Below are 23,942 nucleotides of genomic sequence, written 5' to 3'. Positions count from 1 at the left end.
GTGGCCCCCTGAGTTCTGCTGTGTGTACTCCACCCAAAACTTGCATGTAAACTGAGACTTGAAGAATAAGTAAACTTTGCCAAACCTGGTCTAAGTCACAAAGACACAGAGCTTCTTAAAGTCATTCAGTTACTAGTTCTCATATTAGTAGCATCTAGTATATTCCCATTACTAAGTGAGTGAATGAAATATTTCATGAGACAGTTTGAAGTGAGACACACTTGATGCCTGATAACAAAGAACTTTAATACTTTATTACAGTTCACTATGCAAGATGTCATTAGGTTTACAATTAGAGTTATGAAGAGTCATGAAAGAAATTATATGTATAGTATCTTCCCTATATCTTATAGTAGCAAAGATTAATTAATTCAATAAAGTTTATTGTGTTTTTTTGTAACTTTCATTATTTATATCACTTTGCCATTTGTGGAGAGAAAAAAAGTGGGAAAAGGTATTTCTAACTCTTAGTTTTTAGGTTCTTTAAATTTTACCACATAAATATGCAAATATCTTCATCAGCGTCACTAAATCCTGGAACTATTTTAAAGATATATATATTATATACATTCAGAAGATGATTAAAGATGTAGTTAACATTAAAGTGAAAGAAAAATTAGAAACTTATTCTTTTTATTGTTGTTCCTTGCTTAATGTTACTAATTTGTACCGTCAGGGGTCAAATCAGCCTACCTATTCTCTTCCAAATATGTCACTGCATTTTCCAAATCTAGAACAATTTTGCTGTTCCTTTAGTCCTGTCTATATCTATAAAAGGCCACATCATATTTTTCCATGTTGGTTTATTTTTCAACCATAGAAAATGCTGAGCAATATCCCTCCTTGACCACATCATGATTTACCACAAACTCACTGACTTGAGCCTCACAGTATGTGCTTCTATTATAATCGATGCCTCCAAAGCACACAGAGTTCTAATTTCAAGATCACAAAATATTACATCACACCAATCATCTGGAGTTTTCAGTGTTCTGTGGTTTCTTTGTCAGATAACTGTGAGGATTACTGGTTTAACTTTCAGTCTGTATATGACTTGCTTCGCACATAGACTGTCATTTCCTTGCAAACAAGGCCAAGAATTTTTTAGTAGATTGTCGTGTTTTTTTCAAGTTAGAAGTATAACAAGTTCTCAAAACATTTGTGATCTAACAATTCACTGAGAGGGAAACGTCAACAAATGAATGACTGAAGGACCAGAGAGATAGTACAGAGGATAAGGTGCTGGTGGCCAACCTGGGTTCAATTCCCACCCCCACATATGGGCCCCTGAACCCTCTAGGAGTGAACCAGAAGTAAACCCTGAGCGCAGCTAGTTGTGGCAAAAAAATTTTTTTTCTTACAAGCACAATTAGGTAAGTTTGACAATTACACTAATATGTTGTATCACATCAGTGAGTTAATCAGCAACATTTCCTAGTGTTACTAACAATTTAATAGTGCTATTTACTATAATAAATTATGGCTGAAATTAAAATAATCCAGTATTCCCAAGAATTAAAAAAGTATAGGCATGAATACTAGTCTGTTGTACATTTTATTCATATAATTAAGAAAGAAAACATGAACCTATAAATTGATACAAATCTGCTAAAATTCACAGCAGCATAGTTCTAAGATCTTAGAAATTGTTCATATTTAGCTAAATATAGAACATTTGTAGAATATTTTAAAGTTCAAGCTAGTTCCCAAACTTAATATAAGGAATTCTTTCAAAGGTTGGTTTGTTTACACTCAATGTTGTGTGAGAGGTTATTCATAAATACTTAGAAATGAATTTCCAAGAAATACCTTAAATTACCTAGAAGTTTTTTTTTTGAAAAAAACTAGCAATTTGCCAGTAATCTTCCCTATGATCTTGATATTTTTAAACCAAAAGACTTTCTATAACTTTACTGTTCCAAAACTTTTAGGAAGTCTGTGTCTCAAAGTGCCATTTAAAAAATGTTATATTTTCTATGTATTTTGTTGTTTGAAAAAATGCTGAAGGGCCCAGGAATGTGACCCAGTGGTATAGCACACTGGGTTTAACCCTTGGCATTGAAAGCAAAAGAAAGGACAAGATGCTGGAAAGCATGGTTATATCGTAATTCTATGATAGGATTAGAAAATGTAATTATGTAATTATATTAGAAAACATGATTGCAAAAGTTTAAGTATGTCTCTCATATTGGTAAAGTATGCATTAACTAGGATTTTGTTGTGCAATATCTAGAAACTTTTCCTTTTTTTTGTGGGTGGGGACTCCAGAGAGTCTTCAGGAGGCTGTGACCAGGTTGTGGGTTCATGCAAGAGTCCAAGAATGTAATGCTGCTTGGAAGCTGTGGCGTCACGAATGACTTCCCCTCTCATGCTCAGGAATGTCCAGGTCCACATCCATGATGGGAATCATATGGTCCTGGGGATTAAACTGGGGTCAACCGCATGCAGCATGTACCTAAACCCTTATACTACCTCTGCACCCTAGAAAACAATATTTTAATTTTTTAAATAAAATTGTTCATGGTGATTTTTTACATTCAATATTATGATACCAATTTCACCACCCCTACACCTTCTCTGCGCCAGGCTGTTTTCAATTGGGACGCCTCAGAGTGAGGCAGGTGAGACCCCTCCCTGCCCCAAGGGACCCAGCCCCAGCAGCTGACCTCCACTATCCAGCCTCTGCCACGCTCTAAGCCACTTTATATATATATATATATATGTATATATATATACACACACATATATGTATATATACACACATATATATGTATATATGTATGTATGTATATATACATACTTATATGTATATATACTTATACTTATATATATACTTATATACTTATATGTATATATGCATATATACATATACCTATATGTATGCATGTATATATGTATATATATATATACACACACACACATATGTACACACAGACCTCTCAGAGAGCCCAGCAAGCTACCAAGAGTATCCGGCCACAGGGGCAGAGCCTGGCAAGCTACCCGTGGTGTATTTGATATGCCAAAAATAGTAACGATCGGTCTCATTCCCCTGAGAGAGACTGAATCATTGGGAAAGACAAGTAAGGAGACGCTCCTAAAATCTCAGGGCTGGGAGGAATAGAGACATTACTGGTGCCTGCTCGAATAAATTGACGAACAATGTGATGACAGTGATACAGTGATACACCTTCTCACCACCATTATTTCTAATTTTTTCAACCACCACTCAAGCCTGCCTCTATAGCAAACCCTAAAAATTTTATTTTATATTGCTTGTTATAAATAATTACTAAAATATATTTTCTTAGAAGAAAGTATGTGAATATTGTTGTATCTCATCGTAGAGCCCTTAAGCCCTTGTATAAGAGATTACTAACATGTTGTTACAGATTAAGCCTTGTGTGTTCAAATCTTGTTAATCAAGATTGTTTACCTTCTACTTTACATCCCATCCAATGTGGTGTGCTAATCCTGGTTTATAAGTAATTTAGAGTTTGAGATTTGTGGCCACACATTCCAGGAATTCAAAAATTTAGAATGGGGTGATACAGTAAGAGTACAATTTTTAACTGGATGGTGACTTTGGGTGCCCTTCACAACTCAGCCTGGCAAGAGGTCGGGAAGCATCTCTGCAACATGTTACTCTCTTTCTAGATTTATATATGAGTTTCTGGATCATGGCCACTTAATGAGAGACTACTTGGTGCCAGAGGCATTTCATGGACCTGACTGCTGGGCTTCAGAAGAACAGGGAGATGTGGGGAGGTAGCTCATCCCGACTCCATGAGAGCATGGAGATTTCAGTCACAAAACCCACATACCTGAGTTTTTCCACAGATTAACTAGAAAACTTTTTTAAAAATTTGGCTTATTGACTCATGAAAATAATACATTGGCATATAAGGAAAGCTTCAGACAAGGCTTCACTTAACTTTTTGAATCAAGAGGTTTCTATATTACATATAGAAATATGAGAGAGATGTTTATTTTAAATATGTAGATTTAATTAGATCATGAAATAATCTTGTAGCAAAAAATAGCATTTTTTAAAAAATGAAGTATTTTTAAATGCCAAGATACAACACAAAAAGGCAGCAAAACTTGTTTCTATAAAACTTTCATTTCATTATCTGAGTATACCTGGACTGATTCAAATATTAAACAGTACCTGGGGGCTTGGGAGCTAGATCACTGGAATGCAAGGCATATGTTTTGTATGCAGAAGTCCCGGATCCTATTCCCAGCACCACATAGTCTCCTAAAAAACTTCTGGGATGAACCCAGAGCATTGGGACAAAGGGGAGTCTCTACCTCAATACCATTTTGTTTTAGATGTGATACTAAAACAAAGGAAGCTACCTCCTATACATTCAAATGTTTAATTGATATAAACACACCTTATAGCTCCTCCAAATGTTCAGAAACAATTTGAATAAATCATAAAGCCATCAAATAATATGATAATCATGTTATTCAAACTGACTAAAGAAAAATAGGAGATGGAAAATAAAATTGGACAGGGATGGGGCTAGTGACAGATAAGAATGGAAACTGTAGGGGCCAAAAAAAGAGCCTTATCTAAGAGGCCATAGAAGCTATGAGGTTTTAGCAGATGAGTAAGCACTTAGACATTCTTTAAGCATCAGTAGTAACTAAATTAGAGCAGACTGGCAATGCAGATTAAGGAACAGGTTAATAACAAGAAAACTAATGCATTATTCAGACAGAAGATATTGAGGGCTTAATATGTTAGGAAGAAATAATGAAAAGGTTTTCTCACACCGAGCTTTGTGAATGATTAAATACAGGAGTATAAGAGAGGCAAAGAACAGTTTACTGGCTTTCAGAAGGGAATGGAATGGTAATTCCAGTTACTTAAACTGGGAAGATACTTACAAAAGCATATTTGGGCCAGGGATATTGTTCAAAGGGCTGATGTGCATACTTATAAAGCTGAAGTACTGGGTTTGATCATCAGCATACACAGTCCCCTGGGAGGCTTCAGGAGCAACCCCTGATTCCTGAGCTCCAACCTGAGAAAGCCACTAAGACCACCCAGTGTAGTCAACTGTTTTTGGGTTTTTTTCAATTTTAAAAAAGAAATTTGGGTGTGCAGGAGCAAAGTATGGGTTTGGTTTCAAATATTCTTAAAAAGCTATTATAATGTCTTGTTCACTACAAAGATGAATTCAGCATTTCTTGGTTGTGATCCTAATAGCTGTGGATGACAATAGAAGCACATGTAATTAAGAGGATCGGGGACAGTTTCGAAGGCATTCACATCAAAAGGATGGGCAGAAGGAAAGGAGACTTCTAAGAACCCAGAGAAAATGGTCAATGGGGTGGGGATTCAACTATAATACCTATAGAGGGACCAAACTATAATAAGGACTGAGGAACATGATTCTGGAGAGAATAATAAGAACTTAGATCAAAAGCACAAGCAGAAATTGACCGAACCAGTGTGGTCTAGTCAAACTTCGTACAATGGGAGCACAACGGAAAGTCTAAACCAGGTACAAAGCTCTCGGCATATCTGAAAACCAGTTATCCTGGGGGAAAGATAAACCTGAATTAATTTCATAATAATCAGAACCATTAGTATTTGGTTTACTCAGAATACTAACCCAAATTGAGAAGGAGGAAAAGATGGAAGTGTGGAGAGATAGTCTCAACTGTAGCATATCAAAATAACTGGTGAATTTGGGGATAAAAACAGATAGATAAAAGGAAGCCTGACCAAGCATCTACAGAGATGTCAGGAAAGGGCCTCACTAATGCCACAACCAAACTTCCCAACCTGCAATGTTTGCTTCCCTCAGATAGATTTTGCCCCTCACTTTCCCAGAAATTGCAGAGGAAATAGCCACATTTCACTACAGTATTATAAAACTAAGTCATGATGACATTTGTGAAATTAAACAGAACTTAAGTGTTATACAAAAGGATATTTCATTTTCCATTACTACATTCTCTCTACTTTAGAACAGTCTTATCTAACACTATAATTTCATAATTTTTCCCATATGTGCACATTGGATTTACTATCATCTCTGTGTGTGGTGTGTCACATCAGTGTATACAAGTCATTTTCACTCGTATTTTATTACTTTTTTCATTTTTTTCTCTCTCTCGAGTTTTATGATTTTAATGGCAAAGACTATAAATTTACATTTTTCTCTCTTCTATAGCACCAATAGTATCCAGGAGCTTGCATGCACACAAAACTTCTTCACAGGGCTTAAAGAGAAGTACGGAGGGTAGAGCATTTGGTTTGCTTAAGGCCAACCCCCAGTTCAATCCCTGGCACCACATATGCTTCCCAGAACCCCACCAAGAATGACCGTTGATCACAGAGCAGGAGTAAGCCCTGAGCATTGCCCATTGTGCCTTCCTCAAAACAAAAACACAAAACTTCTCTTCACATCACACAGCGGACTTATCCAGGTACTGCTTTTGCAACTATCACAGAATCATTAAATTAAATATCATCAGCTTAATTTATCATAACTATTTCTATTTTCTTGTGGGTATTAATCATCATAAATGTTTTAATGTCGACATTCTTAATTACAATTGATATGAAATTCCTTAAACTCTATTACTTGCTTTTTCCAAGAACGCATACTCCCCCCTGTGGCAATTTGATGGCAAATAAAAGGAATTACAATTCATAAATCATTCACCAGTGACATACCGATGGTGTGAGTCTTGCTAGGAAAGGTCCTAAACAGAAACAGTCCCATTGTTCTTTCCTTTCCGTGTAATGCTGACACAGCATGATCTGAAACCCTCAAGGGTGAGTGCTAATACATGGCAAATGAGCTAAGGTAAAAATTTAGTACCTGAAAATACTTACCAATGACTTGAAAGGAGAGCTACATTTCTCTTTAATGAAAATTTATTAAGTGCTAACTCTGTGGTAAGCATTGTGCTCGAACAGCATTCGAAGAGATAGTTATTTAATCTTCATAAACTATTACAACAATCTGATGAGGAGTGTTCTACTGGTATCTTCAATTAAAGAAGAGCTAAATGAGTCTTTGAGAAATTAAGTAGATTGCTTTATCTAAGTTATTTAATAATATGACTAGAAATGAAAGAAAAAAACATCTCTTGATGTAGAAAAAGAAAGACAAATTCCAGAGAATTCTTTTTTTTTTTTTTTTTTTTTGCTTTTTGGGTCACACCCAGCGATGCTCAGGGGTTATTCCTGGCTTTGCACTCAGGAATTGCTCCTGGCAGTGCTTGGGGGACCATATGGGATGCCGGGGATCGAACCCGGGTCGGCCGCGTGCAAGGCAAACACCCTACCCGCTGTGCTATCGCTCCGGCCCCTTTTTTCTTTTTTTTTTTTTTTTTTTTTGCTTTTTGGGAAATTCCAGAGAATTCTATGTTCAAATACTTCTTATATTTCTCCTACTGATAACAAAAAAGTTGACCTGGCTAAATTCAAAACAATGGTTAATTTTATAAAAAGCTTCTAACCACAGAATTAACATACAACTTTTTTTTTTCTTTTGGGTCACACTTGGAGATGCACAGGGGTTACTCCTGGCTCTGCACTCAGGAATTACTCCTGGCGGTGCTCAGGAGACCATATGGGATGCTGAAATTCGGACCCGGATTGGCCAGGTGCAAGGCAAATGCCCTACCCACTGTGCTATTGCTTCACCCCCTAACATACAACTTTATATCAGAACACTAAGCCAGAACTATTGAAAATATTGTTAATTAAATAGGTATCAAATTGATTTCATCATGCTTTTTCAAGATCTTAAAGGCAAAGCATACCTTGCACACACCTAACCAGGTTTCAATCCTTGGCATATCATAAGGTCCCTGGCACCCTGCCTTAAGTGTTCCCTGAGCACAGAATCAGGAGTCACCTCTGAGCATCAAAATAAATAAATAAAACATAAAGACCAGACCTTTAACAAATTACCTTTTGTCAGTTATGTTTTTTAATCTTTTCTAGACCTAGCTTGACTGAATACTGGGCAGACAGGAATAGTACAATATTAAAACAGTATTTACTATGACTACCAGTGTCAGGAAAAATAAGGAGCCCTATCAAAGTAAATCTCAATAGTACAACACTAAAGAATGCAAGTGATCTGCTAGTCAATGCTTGGAGAGCACTGTACACTCTTGTTTCACCTGCCCTCACACACAGAGTCTAAAAATTCTCCTAGCCCTTGGCACGAATTGTTTGAGGCTGCCATTTCTGGTTCAACATAAGGCCACTTCCTGTCTTGAGAAACTGGAGGTGAACATGAGAAAAATAGGAGTTTTTAGTTCAGGAGCCATCTTTAGACTGATATAGGGGAGACAGACATGGTAAAGAAAGCTTCAGGGCTGTGGGAGCTCCTTTAGGAGCTAATTGTGGAAATCTAGTATACTAGTGAGGGAGGGACGTGCTCAAAAAGTAGTCAATGCAGTACCCAGCCCTATGCAAAGTAAAGATTGTTTCAAAGCTATCTGAAACTGGAGTGGAAGTTTGCTTGCCCGCATACAGAGCTTAAAACAGTCTGTCAGAGTATTGGGATTCAGACATGTACGGAAACAGCAGCTCAAGCCACATGAGCAAGAATAATTAGCAGAAAGCAGTTAGAAAAAATGAAAACACTACAGAAGATTCATTTGGACAAATAAGCTTCATCATCTGTATCTGAGAAATGGCTCAGTAGCAAAATATTTCTGTGCATCAGCAAGTTTATGAAGTAATATGAAACTACATTTTCTAGTTGTTAACTTTCAAGCATGTGCTTAGATCAAAAAGAAATCCCCCTCATTATATAAGCCTTCCTGTCCTGGACAATACTCTTAAGTTCAATTATGTGTCGTTATAACATAGGTCTCACGCCATCAACAACATGAGTCAAATTAAATCATTTCATAGTGAAAGAGAAAGGGAAAGGGAATAGCGGTAAGCCCGAAATAAAATTGTACTGTTTGAGGAAGACTGCATTTTGACTAAAGGCATATGTAATAAAATCACTATGTCTGTAACATACTAGGACCGGTCTAATAGTGCTTATGAAGAAAGATATATAGAAAAATCATTTGTTTTAAGTAGATACTGCTTCACTACCAAAGGTCTAAGATTTTATCATGATATTTATTTATAAGGGTAACTTATCAGCAGATGACACAATTATTCAAGAAGACTTTTGAGATGCCTGTGGTTGGTCTGAGTCTCAGCCTAAACAAGACTCAACTGATTTAGAGACTAAATATTTTCAGTGTGGGCTGAAGCTGATGTCACATCAGTCCACACCCTGATATTAGCCTCCTGATGCACACCCATCATCGTGATTCATTTTCCTTTTTTTAACTACATCAGTTCATTCGTGGATAAGAAGAAACACATCTGTCTGCAAAGTGGAACTGCATAAATCTTAACTGTCAAAACAGTACAGGGGCTGGAGCGATAGCACAATGGGTAGGGCATTTGCCTTGCACACGACCGACCCGGGTTTGAATCCCAGCATCCCATATGGTCCCCTGAACAGCACCAAGGGTAATTCCTGAGTGCAGAGCGAGGAGTAACCCCTGTGAACTGCCAGGTGTGACTCAAAATGCAAAAAGCAAAAAAAAAAAAAGTACAACCAGTGTATTTAGCCAATAGGTTTTTCTAATATAGCACTGTCATCCCATTGTTCATCATATTTGTTCGAGCGGGCACCAGTAACATCTCCATTGTGAGACTTGTTATTGTTTTTGGCATATCAAATATGCAACTGGTAGCTTGCCAGGCTCTGCCGTGTGGGCAGGATACTCTCAGTAGCTTGCCAGGCTCTCTGAGAGGGACGAAGGAATCGAACCTGGGTTGGTCATGTGCAAGATTGTCTAATATAAATCATTAAAAATCATCTTTCTACTTTGTGCTTATCTCAGAGCCTGGTTTCATTCTGACTCCATCAATTTGCCCACTCAATTTTATATGCATTTCTATAATGTGTACCTTTAGAGTGTAAGATCTGATATAACTCTCTTAAGGACATATAGTGTTCATAGATCACTGTATATAAAAGTGAAGAAAAGAAGCAGTGGAGTTTGGAGGTACAGGGAAGGGCTCACCCTTTAGAAAAACAGAATTCAAACTCAGATGTCTCTATATATCTTTCAAGTGTGCTGTATCACTGTATCACCAATCCACCAGTCTCCCCCCCACACACACACCCCAGAGAAATGAAGAAAACAATATCTTAAAGGATTATTATAAGGCTAAAGTGAGATATTCTATCTGAAAGGACTTGTAACAGTTCAATATCTACATAAAAAGAAGGTGATAGGACCCACCTGAGTATCTATTTCAGGCACACAGATTTCTAAAATGCATTCCTGATAAATTTATCAGACAGAATTCTCATTGTTCATTCTAATGTCCAATTAAACAATGCATTAGCTGACTTTAACTTCTCTGATCATGTGAAGCAATTAGAGGTTTGTTTTTTTCTTCATGGATGTTAGACGCTTCAACAGAGAAGTTAAAATACCTTTTATACAAAGTCTTATTCACATGTTCATATTTTAGTATGACTTGCATAGGCGAAGTATTTTAAAAATTAATACACAGGAAATATTTTAGAAACTTCAGATAATCTGAAAAACTTGGTTTTTAGTAAAATGTACTGGCTTAGACCGCTGTTGGAGAGGATGTGGGGAGAAAGCGACTCTTCTACACTGCTGGTGGGAATGCCGGCTAGTTCAGCCCTTTTGGAAAACAGTATGGACGATTCTCAAAAAACTAGAGGTTGAGCTCCCATTTGACCCAGCAATACCACTGCAGGGAATATATCCCAGAAAAGCCAAAAAGTATAGTCGAAGTGACATATGCACTTATATGTTCACCGCAGCACTGTTTACAATAGCCAGAATCTGGAAAAAACCCGAGTGCCCTAGAACAGATGACTGGTTGAAGAAACTCTGGTACATCTATACAATGGAATACTATGCAGCTGTTAGAAAAAATGAGGTCATGACGTTTGCATATAAGTGGATCAACATGGAAAGTATCATGCTAAGTGAAATGAGTCAGAAAGAGAGAGACAGACATAGAAAGATTGCACTCATCTGTGGAATATAGAATAATAGACTATAAGACTAACGTCCAAGCATAGTAGAAATAAGTACCAGGAGATTGTCTCCATGGCTTGGAGGCTGGTCTCTCATTCTGGGTAACTCAGGGAAGGGACCACCAAGTAAAATGTGGTTGGAGGTCATGTGGGGGAAGGGTGATGCGGGCCGAATACAGACTAGAGACTGAACACAATGGCCACTCAACACCTTTATTGCAAACCACAACACCTAATCAGAGAGAGAGAACAAAAGGGAATTCCCTGCCATAGTGGCAGGGTGGGGTGGGGGGAGACAGGACTGGGGAGGGGGGGAGGGATGTTGGGTTTACGGGTGGTGGAGAATGGGCACTGGTGAAGGGATGGGTTATCGAACTGTGTATGGGGGAAACATGAGCACAAAGATGTATGGATCTGTAACTGTACCCTCACGATGACTCTCTAATTAAAAATAAACTAATAAAAAAAACTATAATTAAAAGAGAACCACACTATGATTTTTATTTCATATAAGTGACAGTCTGCAATGATACTAAAAAGAATGAGTGTTTTTAGAGTTTTCTTTGTTAAAATGTTTCTATTATTTCTCAGCATATAATCTAAAACATGAAGAAAGAAGATTTGGTTGATTTTCTCTAAGATCTCACAAAGTTTTAACACTCTAAAGTCCCTAAAAAAGGTAAATGGGGTTATAAAATCACAACATAATGGGCTTTTAAAATCAGGGCTGAGTCAGACAGTGTGTTTTCAAAGAAAAAAAATTTAATCTTCTACAATGCTACCATGCAAAGATTATTCACTGTTAGTTGTGTGGTTTTTCTTTGCACTTTTTGGCATGAATTTAGATTTTATAATTTTATTGTGATTTTTTAAAATTTATAATAATGAACCCTTGTATTTAAAATATTTTATAACAATATTAAGGGTTGTAGAATGTAGAAGAACAAAGATAGGCATAACAGAATAAAATCACATACTGAACATTTATGATGTATCAGTCATTATGCTAAGCAGCATCTTTTCTTTTATTGAAGTATCATGATTTATAATAACATTATTAATTTTTAGGCATGAAATATTTCTGAACCACATCTACCAAATGTCCCATGTTGACCCCCCAAATCCTACTTGCCAGACTCAATTGTGCAGGCTCTCATGATTTATTTTCATTGACCATCATCTACTTCCTTGCTTTGTTTCTTTGTTTCCACAAATTAGTGAGATCAGATTTAGTCTAAGACCAAAGAAGAGTTGTTGAAGAGTGTCAAGAGAGCATACGGTCCCCTGAGCACTGCCAGCAGTGGTCCCTTAACACAGGGATGGGAGTAGGCCTTGGGCACCAACAGGTGTGATTCCCCCAAAAATAATCCATTAAAGAACATAAAATTTAAAGAAATTTAAAATTCTAAAGCACAAAGTAAAAGTGTTTTCACAGGGGCTGGAGTGATAGCATAGCGGGTAGGGTGTTTGCCTTGCATGAGGCCGACCCGGGTTCAAATCCCAGCATCCCATATGGTACGCTGAGCACCGCCAGGAGTAATTCCTGAGTGCAGAGCCAGGAGTAACCCCTGTGCATCGCCAGGTGTGACCCAAAAACCAAAAAAAAAAAAAGTGTTTTCACAAATTTGTCTCATTGGGCTGAAGACTATGAATGGGTAGGCAAAGTGGAGCTCATAAAGAATGAGCAAACTGGCTGAATACAGCTATATAAGCATTAAGAAAGAAACTCTTACCTCACTTCTAGCTCTCCTATCTGCAACCTCATCCAAGGTTTTCCATAATGTACTTTGGGGTTTCTGAAGACGTAAAAAGCAGAAAAGAAAATCTAAGTCTTCTAAGAAGCAAATGGAAGCACATTTCTTTTTTTAATTTTATTTCAGCGTTTACCTTGCTCGAGGCCGACCTGGGTTTGATTCCTCCATCCCTCTCGGAGAGCCCAGCAAGCTACCAAGAGTATCCCGCCTGCACGGCAGAGCTGGGCAAGCTACCCGTGGCATATTTGATATGCCAAAAACAGTAACAAGTCTCACAATGGAGACGTTACTGGTGCCCACTTGAGCAAACTGATGAACAACAGGATGACAGTGCTACAGTCATACAATTTTATTTTCAAAGAGTTGTTCACAGTAATTGATTACATTCAATATTTCAGCACTAGTCCCAACACCATTACATCTTCCCACCATTATTTTGAGTTTTACCACCACCACCCAAACCTGCCCCAAAGGCAGATGCTAACTAATTTAATTTGTATTACTTGTTATGAATAATTGACTAAAAACTATCCAAAAAGATTTCCTTAGAGTAAAGTGTGTGATAATTGTTGTATCTCATCTTGGAACCATTAAGCTCCTGAATTAGAGATCATTAACATGTTCTTAGAGTTTGAGTCTTGTGGGAAGTACATTTCTAAGGATAAATTAATGAGGCTTAAATTGCATATTCCCCCCTTCCAGCCTCCACAGAATCCCCAAGGACACATTCACATGTATTTTACACTAGCCCTTTTAAATACTTATCTTTCCATTTACTCATATACTTTGAAATACAGTACCTAATATTCATTCACTCTCCTTTAAACCGAGTGATTTGATTTTCCCAAATTACACATGTGAAAGAATGGCAACCTCCCTCTTTTTTATTCCTGCTCATTTACCACCTTAAATATCAATTTGAGAAGACTTTTCCTTATGAACACATTTACAGCCCTTTCCTTACAGCAAAGGGCTGTAAATACCTTGGTAGCTATACTATAATAAATAAGGGTCACCAGTCTCTCGGGAACATGTAAAATAATATCTCTATCTCTATTCTCTGTTCTCTAACCCTTTCTGAGAGAAACAAACAGACTAGAGGCAACACCAGAGTCTACTCACACTAATAAAAATAAATGAGACAAATGGCAAATTGAAGGAAATGTCATAGTTTTAAACCCCTTTCCTTTTTCCCTCTTCTAATCCTCAATTCCACATCCAAGCAAGTAAATGAACAGGCAAACATTAAACGGACTTTGAACATGGAACAGCCCTGACAACCTTTTGATAAATACCTTTGCATCAAAAATATCCTAAGAAATTCAGAGAACTAATTATAAGGAAGGAAAAGCTTGGAGGAAATTGAAGTAATTTAGGTAGTAAACATCCGCAATTCTTTCCCACCTCTAAGTTCCCAGCAAGTATGCCCTTTCTATAACCTTCATCTTAAGCAAATAGGAGGCAATGTAAGCCAACCCAGGCTCCCTGAAGATTTGAGGATAATATTTATTACTATTTTTCTAAAGGATCTTTAGCATACCATTTTTGGTGGAACTCATTTCCATGAGTGAATCTGAGGAATTTGACAAACAGCAAAAAAACCACTTTTAACCCACTATATTGACAAATCATTCACTGTCCAGATGCCCATATACAGCCTGGCTTCCTGTAACCCTGATAGCTGACTGTATGCATTGCGTATGGGTCTTGGCTCTGAAGCACATTCCTCTGGTGTGTTTCCCTGGGAGCTTTGATTTCCGCTTTGAGGGCTGGCACAGAGTCCTACTTGCTCTTATAAGAAAATGTCTATGACTGAAAGTTGAAAATGTGCAAGATTCCTTCTTTAAGTACACAAACACTCCAAGTCTAGCCACTTTCCTGTAGTCCAGCCAGATTTTCTCTATGTCTGATACCTGATCAAGTAACCTTCTTTCAGGAAGGAAAAACAAGAGAAAAAAAAAAAACTAAGGGAAGGAATGTAGTACATCCACAGCTGAGCATCTTACAAGACTTAACCAAACGACCTGTACAAACGATGCCCAAGTAGACCCACACATACCTTATATAGCTCTGTAAATAAGACTGTGGCCAGCTTAGTGAATTCCTCATTTTGCCAGGCGTGGTGGCGAAGGTGCGGAGGGGGTTGAGGAATGCTTTCTAAAAAGTATTTGCTAGATAAACACTTGCTTATAATAAGACAAAATTAGTGCATCTCAGCTTTTTTTCTTATATATTCAATGGTTTCCCCTACACCCTCCTCAAATCTTACCTCCTGTCAATCAAAAGATTTGGGGCAAGTCAGAGTTGGACAAAGTTATAAGAAGCCACTATTACCACTTCACCGGCCAGGTACACACAAACATTTGCTGAGTCACTTATAATAGTACAAGAATTCAGATACCATGGCAGAAATTAAGGACAGAATGTCAGTTTTTCCCTTCGAATTTCCTGGTACTTTATGGTCCAGATCACAATATAAATATAATTTTGAATCTGTGAGTGTCTTGGGTAACCCTCTGCATCTCTCCCTTGTATGCTCCCTCTCTTTATCCTTCTCTGTGTCCCCTATCTCATACCTGACTGTGTATCAATAATAATATCTTATTCTATTCTTCAAAAGTTCTGACCATAAGCTTCACCCTATAATGTGCAGCATAGTTTCTGTTCTGAGATTCAACGTCCTATGTATTTTGATACATTTATTTTCTTGTCATCAATATATAAAAATTATCCATTTGGAATAACTATATACTTTGGGAGACTTTAGAGGACCTTGTGAATTTGTGCCTGGAGGATATTAGATCACACCCAGGTGTGTTTGGGGCTTACTCCTGGCTCTGAACTCAGGTATCTCTTCTGGAGAGGCTTAAAAAAAGTGCCAGGAATCTAACCTGGGTCAGCTGCATGTAAGGCAAGTGCCTTACCCACTGTACTATCATTCTGGTCTTGCGAATTTTTGTTCTGATTGCTAGTATAATATATCTTGACATGTTTAAGTACTCGTCAGAGTGAGAATAGACCTGTTGTGTGTGTGGAGAAACCCAAAACTTCAAGAATGATTGAAAGAAAACTAGAGTCCCAATGCCTTGAGAATTTTGATCTAATTAACTAGATCATTAAATTCTACTAAATAAAACATTTTCATCATTATCATTTTATAAGTGGAAACTGGAAAATATTCATAAGCTCCCTACAATTTGTGAATGGCAATTCTAAGAATGCAGCCCACATCACCCAACTGTAACCCTGTCCAGCAATTTATTCGTCTATGAATGAGTCTCTGCTCTTACAAGAAGTTGTTGTTGGTGGCTCTCAGACTCTCCAGAGGATTCAAAAATTCCCAACAGTCTTCCCAGCCACCTCATCCTGCAAGCCAGGGGAGGGCTCACCACTGAGGCCACATTCCACCCAAGGCAGCATTTGAGCTCCATGTCCCTCGTCCCTCCTCTTCCCCATCAAGCACACCTTTTAAACCTCCAGCGGTAGACGTAATTGGGGGTTAGGTCTTGAAAGATTGCACTGTGGCTTCCCATGTATTTTGGACTTTTCAAGTCATCCACAAAGAAAGAAAAAGTTGGGGGTCAAGGTATCTTTAATATTCGTGCGGCTATTAACGTAACTTGGAATGTTCCTTCTTTAAATAGGCATTTTGAGGCCTCTTTAAGGAATGCTTGGAAGGAACATTAGCGGACAATGATGAAAATTCTTCCTGAGTTTCAGAGGGAGGCCCCCTCTGCTAGCCAGTTAGTCACACTGTCGACATGCAATGAAACTATAGGGCATGTGGACTGCGTAACTGGTAATTGTCCACAGATGATGCAGCGCACGTTGCATTTGCAGGGGTTATTTTGGTGCTGGTTATTTGTCAATACAAGTGAATTGGAACTTTGAAAAATGTAGCCAGTCTAAACAGATTGTTTTCAAATTAGAAATCTATAGTGTTGTGTTATTTCTAACGCCTACCTTTACAGAGGAAATAGACGTGCATATTTCAAATCTAGACACTGAGGCTTTATAACCAAAGCCACTCAGCAATTTCTGTGTCAAGTGAGGGAGTATTATAACAGAAGAATTTGAAAAAGAGGCATAGTCCTGGGTTTATTCTCTTTACTTAAGACAGTAATGGAAACAATTAACAGGATCTTTAAATAATAAAGATTATTATTTTTATTCTAACCAAAAACACAATAAATTACTTAGAGCCTTTTTGAAATTAACTAGGAATATTAAGAAAAAGAAAGCTGTGCTTAGGGAGTTTTGGCCATATTTGACATCTATACACACGTTTCAGGACCAAACTTGATATTTCCTTGATCTGGTCTTACTCCATTAGGCTAGATGGAGACCCCTTATGTTAAAAGAAATCCCAATTACTATTGTTAGCTGCATATAGTCACCAATATACTTATTGATACACTTAGTTAATAATCAGATAAAAGGAGATAGTGTTTTCATTATGTAATCTTTTTTTTTAACTGCTAGACAAACTGAGTTCAATCCACATTTGTAGATTACAGATCTAAGTACAAAAGGAACCATTTCTTTCTCAGAGCCCAGAATTGTGTTTAAAATGTCCCAAGTAAACCACAAAGATTTTGTGTGACCCCTGCTACCTAGTTCCTCTGCCACTCACCCCTGAGTTCTCATCTAACAGGCAGAGCCTCTACCTTCCTGATACATCACTTGCTCTGACACAGAAACAGATCCATGAATAGTTTTCTTTTGAAGAACTCTCCTCTCCTTTCCCCCTATGTCTCCAATGATAAAACTGCTACATACACTAAGAGAAAACAGAGTGCTGGAAACTCCCCACCCCCACCTTCAATAAGTATATCAATACCTGGTCCTCCTTTTTGCCCGGCAATGCGCATTCAAACCGTTATCTGAAGTCCCAAGGATCAAATTCCTACAAGGCAGTTCACAGGGAAGCTGCCTGGGGGTTTCAGCTGATTACAAACAAGGTCCTCCTTTTCCTCCCTCCCAAGAAAAACCCCCTTCAGAGGCACACAGCCTCAACTACGCAAAAAATATTTTAAAAAGTTAAAGAAACCCTTTTGAGTGTTTCAGGAATCCCTGTTGTTGTCCGTGTGTACAGTGATATAGCTCCTAAAAAATAATAATAAAAGGATTTGTGTCAAGGGGTACAATAAGCTCAGCTATTAAAAATAGAAGTCCTATTTAAAAAAAAAATAATACTTGCAAGTGCGTTTTAGAATAATGTAAGTCAAGAGTGTTGGGGAAGAGGCACGGAGGGAAAAACTCCTATTTGGTATTAGAAATATTAAAGTACTGAGCCTCTCTTTTTTCTTTCTTTCTTTTTTTTTTTTCTTTTTGGTGAGCTGGAGCGTGCCAGCTTTTTTCAGACGGGAGGAATGCTGAGTGTCAAGGGGTCAGGATCAATCCGGTGTGAGTTGATGAGGCAGGAAGGTGGGGAGGAATGCGAGGAATGTCCCTGTTTGTGTAGGACTCCATTCAGCTCATTGGCGAGCCCGCGGCGCCGGCAGCGTATAAAAGCCGCGGCCGCCGGCCCCAGCCTCACACAACAACTCTTCCCGCTGGAGAGGAGGCCACCAGCGCCACTGCAGCCCCCGACGCCAGCCGACCCGGCCGCCAGCCCCGCGACCACCGCGCCCTGACCATGTCCGCCTCCGGCCCCGTCCGCTTCGCTGTCGTGCTCCTGCTCGCGGTCTGCAGCCGGGTAAGCGCGGCCCCGGGAAGGGGTGTGTGCGTGTGAGTGCGTGAGAGTGTGCATGTGTGCGTTTGACTGTGTGTGCGTGTGCTTGGATGTTCGTGTGAGTGTGTGTGTGTGTGTGTGTGTGCGCGTGTGTCTGTGAGTGTCTGCATGTGTGCGTGTGCTTGTGTGACTGTGTGCGTGTGTGTGCGTATGTGTGTGAATATGGCTTGTGTGTATGCGTGTGCGTGTGCTTGTGTAGGTATGTGTGTTCGTGTGTGTATGTGAGTGTGTGCGTGTGTGTGTGTTGTGTGTGTGTGTTTGTGTCGCGGCGCGCCGTGTGCCCGTCTGACCGCCCCTCTCCTCCCCGCAGCCCGCCTCCGGCCAGGACTGCAGCGGGCAGTGCCAGTGCGCAGCCGGCCCGGCGCCGCGATGCCCGGCCGGCGTCAGCCTCGTGCTGGACGGCTGCGGCTGCTGCCGGGTGTGCGCCAAGCAGCTGGGCGAGCTGTGCACCGAGCGCGACCTCTGCGACCCGCACAAGGGACTCTTCTGCGACTTCGGCTCCCCGGCCAACCGCAAGATCGGCGTGTGCACGGGTGAGTCGTGCAGCCCCTGCCGGCGACTCTGCGCTGAGGAGGGGTGGCCCGGAGGGATGGGTGCTTGGGGGGACACTTGGGGATGAAACACCGCCTCGCTGCTGAGGCTCACTCGCCCGCTGGGGAGCGAGCTACTTACTTTGAGACTGTCCCTGGCTGTGTGCAGCCCGCCCCTTGTGGAACCCGGTCCCAGACGACGAGCATCACTTACCCGCATTCTAGTTAGAGAACCAGGGACCAGTGTCTGGCCTGAGTAACAGTTTTGTTTTTGCTTTGCTACGACAGCCAAGGATGGTGCACCCTGCGTCTTCGGTGGGACCGTGTACCGCAGCGGAGAGACCTTCCAGAGCAGCTGCAAATACCAGTGCACTTGCCTGGACGGGGCGGTGGGCTGCGTGCCCCTGTGCAGCATGGACGTTCGCCTGCCCAGTCCTGACTGCCCCTTCCCACGGAGGGTCAAGCTGCCCGGCAAGTGCTGCGAGGAGTGGGTGTGCGACGAACCCAAGGACCAGACGGTGGTCGGCCCAGCCCTGGCAGGTGAGTCTTTAAGTCTGTGCTTTGATTCCCAACTGAGGGCAGGGCGCCAGGGGCCCTAACTTTGCCAAGGGCAGGGCGTGGGGGGGAATGCCTGGTCCTAGTGCCTCACCTTCTGTTTGTGTGCTCTGCCCACACAGCTTACCGGCTGGAAGACACTTTTGGCCCCGATCCAACTATGATTCGGGCCAACTGCCTGGTCCAGACCACAGAGTGGAGCGCCTGTTCCAAGACCTGCGGTATGGGCATCTCCACCCGTGTTACCAATGACAACGCTTTCTGCAGGCTGGAGAAGCAGAGCCGCCTCTGCATGGTCAGGCCTTGCGAAGTTGATCTGGAAGAGAACATTAAGGTACCAGCGCTGTTCCTATTCTGGCATTTTCCTGGGGGTGATAGTGGAAAGGACCAAGATTAGATTTCTACCAACCTGGTTATTGTTGGCCTATTTATTAATCTCCTAAAATATCAAAGCCATGAGTTGTCTTCCTGTAATGAGATGTTTTCTAATCGGAACTAGCAGCTTTCCACTAGAAACCCTCCACAATGTTAACTTGAGACATTCCAAAGAGGCTCTCTGCCTATTTTTAGAAAACTGGGAAAGGAGACTCAAACTTCCTCTCCCCCAAATATAAACAGCAGTCCAACAGCCTAAGACTAAAGCACACAGAGGCCAAAAAAGCCACTCCCCTTTGTAGTCATTGATTTTTTTTTCCCTCTCTCTTTCCTCTGCGTTTTCCTTAGAAGGGCAAAAAGTGCATCCGGACCCCCAAAATCGCTAAGCCTGTCAAGTTTGAGCTCTCTGGCTGCACCAGCGTGAAGACCTACCGCACTAAGTTCTGCGGAGTGTGCACGGATGGCCGATGCTGTACCCCCCACAGAACCACCACCCTTCCCGTGGAGTTCAAGTGCCCCGATGGGGAAGTCATGAAGAAAAGCATGATGTTCATCAAGACCTGTGCCTGCCATTATAACTGTCCTGGAGACAATGACATCTTTGAGTCACTGTTCTACAAGAAGATGTATGGAGACATGGCATAAAGCCAAGAAAGTGAGAGACATGAACTCAGTAGGGTATAACTTGAACTGATTCACATCTCATTTTTTGTGTAAACATGATTTCAGTAGCAAAGTATTTAAATCTGTTAATGGGGGAGAAAGGAAAATTCCCACCAAATTCAAACTCCTCTTCCATGTGACATTCAGATAGTCTTATCAACCCCAGACACTGGTTTGAAGAAAGTAAGACTTGACCTTGGGACTACATTAGTACGGTAGCAGCAGAATGTATGGTAAGGTGTGGCCGGGGGCCAGTTGGGAGGGTTCCTATACAAAGGCTTGTTATTGAGAGCAGAAATGTGCCTGCTATCCGGGTGTAGTTGAAAGGGGACATTTTCAGTTTGCCCATGGACCTGCCTGAAAAGCCACAGCTTGGCTGTGCTTTCTCCAGCCATCCTGAGGCTGAGACAAGTTCTCTGAAGTTGGAACAGCAGGTTCAGCTCTGACATTCTGATTCAAATGACGGTAGTCGGGAATCAGAATCCTGTCTATTAGACTGGACAGCTTGTGGCAAGTTAACTTGCCAGTCACAGGCCAGATTTTTAATTGATATTGTAAATACTGTGTATATATATATAAATATATATATTTGTACAGTTATCTAAGTTAATTTAAATGTGTCTGTGCCTTTTTGTTTTTAATGCTTTGATATTTCAAATGGTAGCCTCAACTCTGAACACCATAGCTAGGATGTCAAACTTGTTTGATAATTCAAAGCGTGAAATGGATATTCAAATGGAAATTCTGCTCAGTTAGAGTGACAGTCCACCTAAAGAGTTTGCTGAAGGTGAGGCACTGGACCTTGAAAGTCTCATTTGTGAGTTGGAAATGTGGTAGCCTCACTGGTTATAAACAAATGGCCTTTACTAATAAGTGTGTGGCTTAAGAGGGCTGATCAGTTTTTCCACCTGGAAACATTTGTTTCTTCTTTGACTATGACTGTTTTTTGGGCAGTTTATTTGTTGAAAGTGTGACCAAAAGTTACATGTTTGCACCTTTCTAGTTGAAAATAAAGTATATATTTTTTCTATAAAAGACTTGGCTATTTCATTTATTCTCTAGAAACTTGAGAGTTTTCTTGGATATAAAATAAAAAAAAATCTTTTATCTTAAAACAATTCACCAGTAATTCTATCTTTTCTGGTATGTGTGTTAGATCACGTTAATAAAAGTTTTACATAATATTCACACTGAATGAAGTGTCTTCGCAGATATATACACCATATTCATTGCAGAGACATTTTGTTATTCTCAGTATATGGAAACACTCCATTCCCCTCTATATATTTTGTAACCATAAGCTCTATTAAATTGCACTTGGTCTTGTATACATCTACTACCTCTCTGACCACTGTAAGCTTTTCATTTTCTATCAGCATGATCTACTGAAGACCTTTCTGAATTTCAATATTTTGTTGTTAAATCCGAGCAGCACAAAATTAAATCTTTATGATCCTGGAGTCAATTGGTTTGGTTTTGTATGCTTTTATTTGCCACAGTAACAATCTCAAATAGATGATGGCATAAATAGAAAAGGCTGCAAAAGTCAATGTTCCATTTATTAATATTAATAGGAATTGTCTTAGAGCAAGACCTCCATTACAAATTTGGGGCATTTTCAGCTCTTAAGATCAATAACCTACCAAGTGGTATGTAAGTGGTAAGATAAATTTGTTCAACAAGGTGGGTTTTGAAAACATAGTGGACATGTTTAGTCTGCTACTGAAAATTGAAGTGGTGAACAAAGGAAATATTCCAAGGAAAACTAGAAGCCTCACACTTTTTTCCAGATCAGAAGTGGATTCTAAGGGAGAAAGATAAAAATAGCTCATCCTGGGATAATTAGCAAGACCGGGCTAGAGTCCTCAGAGACAAAAATGCGTCTTGAAATAAAGACTAGTTCTACAAACAGAGCCGTGGCCACAAACCAAAGAGAAAACTTCCCAGGTTCAAAATTTAAAACAATTTTCAGGTCAAAACATTGAACTTTCAAAATGTACCCACATACATATATAGCAACTCTGTCAGTGACTGCACCCCATTTACCCACATAAAGCCACCGAGAAACACATACACACACTCATCTCTCTATCATTGTCATCCCATTGCTCATCAATTCGCTGGAGCGGGCACCAGTAACATCTCCACTGTGAGACTCATTGTTACTGTTTTTGGCATATCGAATACGCCTCGGGAAGTTTGTCAGGCTCTGCCGTGGGGGCAAGATACTCTCGGTAGCTTGCCGGGCTCTTCGAGAGGGGTGGAGGAACCAAACCCGGGTCAGCTTCGTGCAAGGCAAATGTCATACCACTGTGCTATCTCCCCAACCCACACACTCACATAGAACATTATAGTGTTTAGTTCACATTTCCTGTCTGGGTATAAGTCCTAGCTCCAGATTTAAAACTTCACTCATGGTAAATGAACCTCTTTTAAAGAGTATTTGAGAATTTTGTGAGGATAAAAGTAGTAGTGAAAGCATAGATTTTTGGATTGTCCAAATTTCCACTTAAAAAGTTACTTGCAAAATCAAAACACTAAGCATTATTTATTAAAAAAATAAAATAAAAAGTAAGGTAGCAAAATATACCTTGAGCTCCAGAGTACAAGAGGGGGAAAATAGTCAACAAGAGCAAGACTTGCACTGTGTCAGCATGTGTGGGAAAAGCAAAGGAATTGAGCAAGGTAACTGAGAACAAGAGAACTAAGAACATGAGAACTCCAAAAGAGTCAAAAGCAAGATATAGAAGAGCTGCTAAAACCAATGGGAATTTTGCCCACGTGGCAAAATATGAAAATCTGAGTTCTCTTCCAAGGTAAAAATTCCATACTTGGACATGGAATTCAAATTGAGCAGGTTAGAAACAATAAATACATTGAAAGAGAGTGTCCCGATCAATTAGAAGAAGCTCGAAATCTCAGGAAGCAAATGCCACACTTTTAATGTTACACAAAAATAGGGAGTTCTGTGACGTTAGAAAAGTTATCTAAACTAAATGTCCTTTCTGAATTTATTCAGGAAAACTAATATTACATAAATGGAACCAAATTATCAAAGTCAAATCTCATGCTAACTTATTGCATAGAAAAAATAAAGGCTAGAATAACATGCCCATGGAAAATGAATGTATGCCAGAAACCAGTGCCCAAAGAACATGTCAAAACTATATCCTACCATTTAAAAATAACATTAGTAAAATAACACTGCACAAAAATCATGAAAAAAGAACAATGACATTAAATAGCAAAA

At 39.7% G+C, this 23,942-nt stretch overlaps 1 protein-coding gene across 1 annotated transcript; it reads left to right on the top strand.

The window, feature by feature from the left end:
- The first annotated feature begins 18,269 nt into the window (after window positions 1-18,269).
- On the top strand, window positions 18,270-22,071 carry CCN2 (cellular communication network factor 2). Its single transcript, XM_004609036.2, has 5 exons — window positions 18,270-18,533; window positions 18,880-19,102; window positions 19,388-19,639; window positions 19,777-19,988; window positions 20,378-22,071. The coding sequence occupies exons 1-5, from the start codon at window positions 18,474-18,476 to the stop codon at window positions 20,672-20,674; spliced, it is 1,044 nt and encodes a 347-aa protein (XP_004609093.1). The 5' UTR covers window positions 18,270-18,473; the 3' UTR covers window positions 20,675-22,071.
- The last annotated feature ends 1,871 nt before the right edge of the window (window positions 22,072-23,942 follow it).

Source organism: Sorex araneus, chromosome 4, assembly GCF_027595985.1.
Source record: "Sorex araneus isolate mSorAra2 chromosome 4, mSorAra2.pri, whole genome shotgun sequence".
Lineage (NCBI taxonomy): Eukaryota > Metazoa > Chordata > Mammalia > Eulipotyphla > Soricidae > Sorex > Sorex araneus.
Note: the sequence above shows the minus strand (reverse complement) of the source record. Positions and strands in the feature narration are given on the sequence as shown.

What these genes read in the sequence shown, in the direction of transcription:
- CCN2 (XM_004609036.2), top strand. Translation starts at nt 18,474, where the DNA reads ATGTCCGCCTCCGGCCCCGTCCGCTTCGCTGTCGTGCTCCTGCTCGCG. An exon ending in CAAGATCGGCGTGTGCACGG is followed by an intron (nt 19,103 to 19,387) that starts GTGAGTCGTGCA and finishes TTGCTACGACAG; the next exon opens with CCAAGGATGGTGCACCCTGC. An exon ending in GGTCGGCCCAGCCCTGGCAG is followed by an intron (nt 19,640 to 19,776) that starts GTGAGTCTTTAA and finishes CTGCCCACACAG; the next exon opens with CTTACCGGCTGGAAGACACT.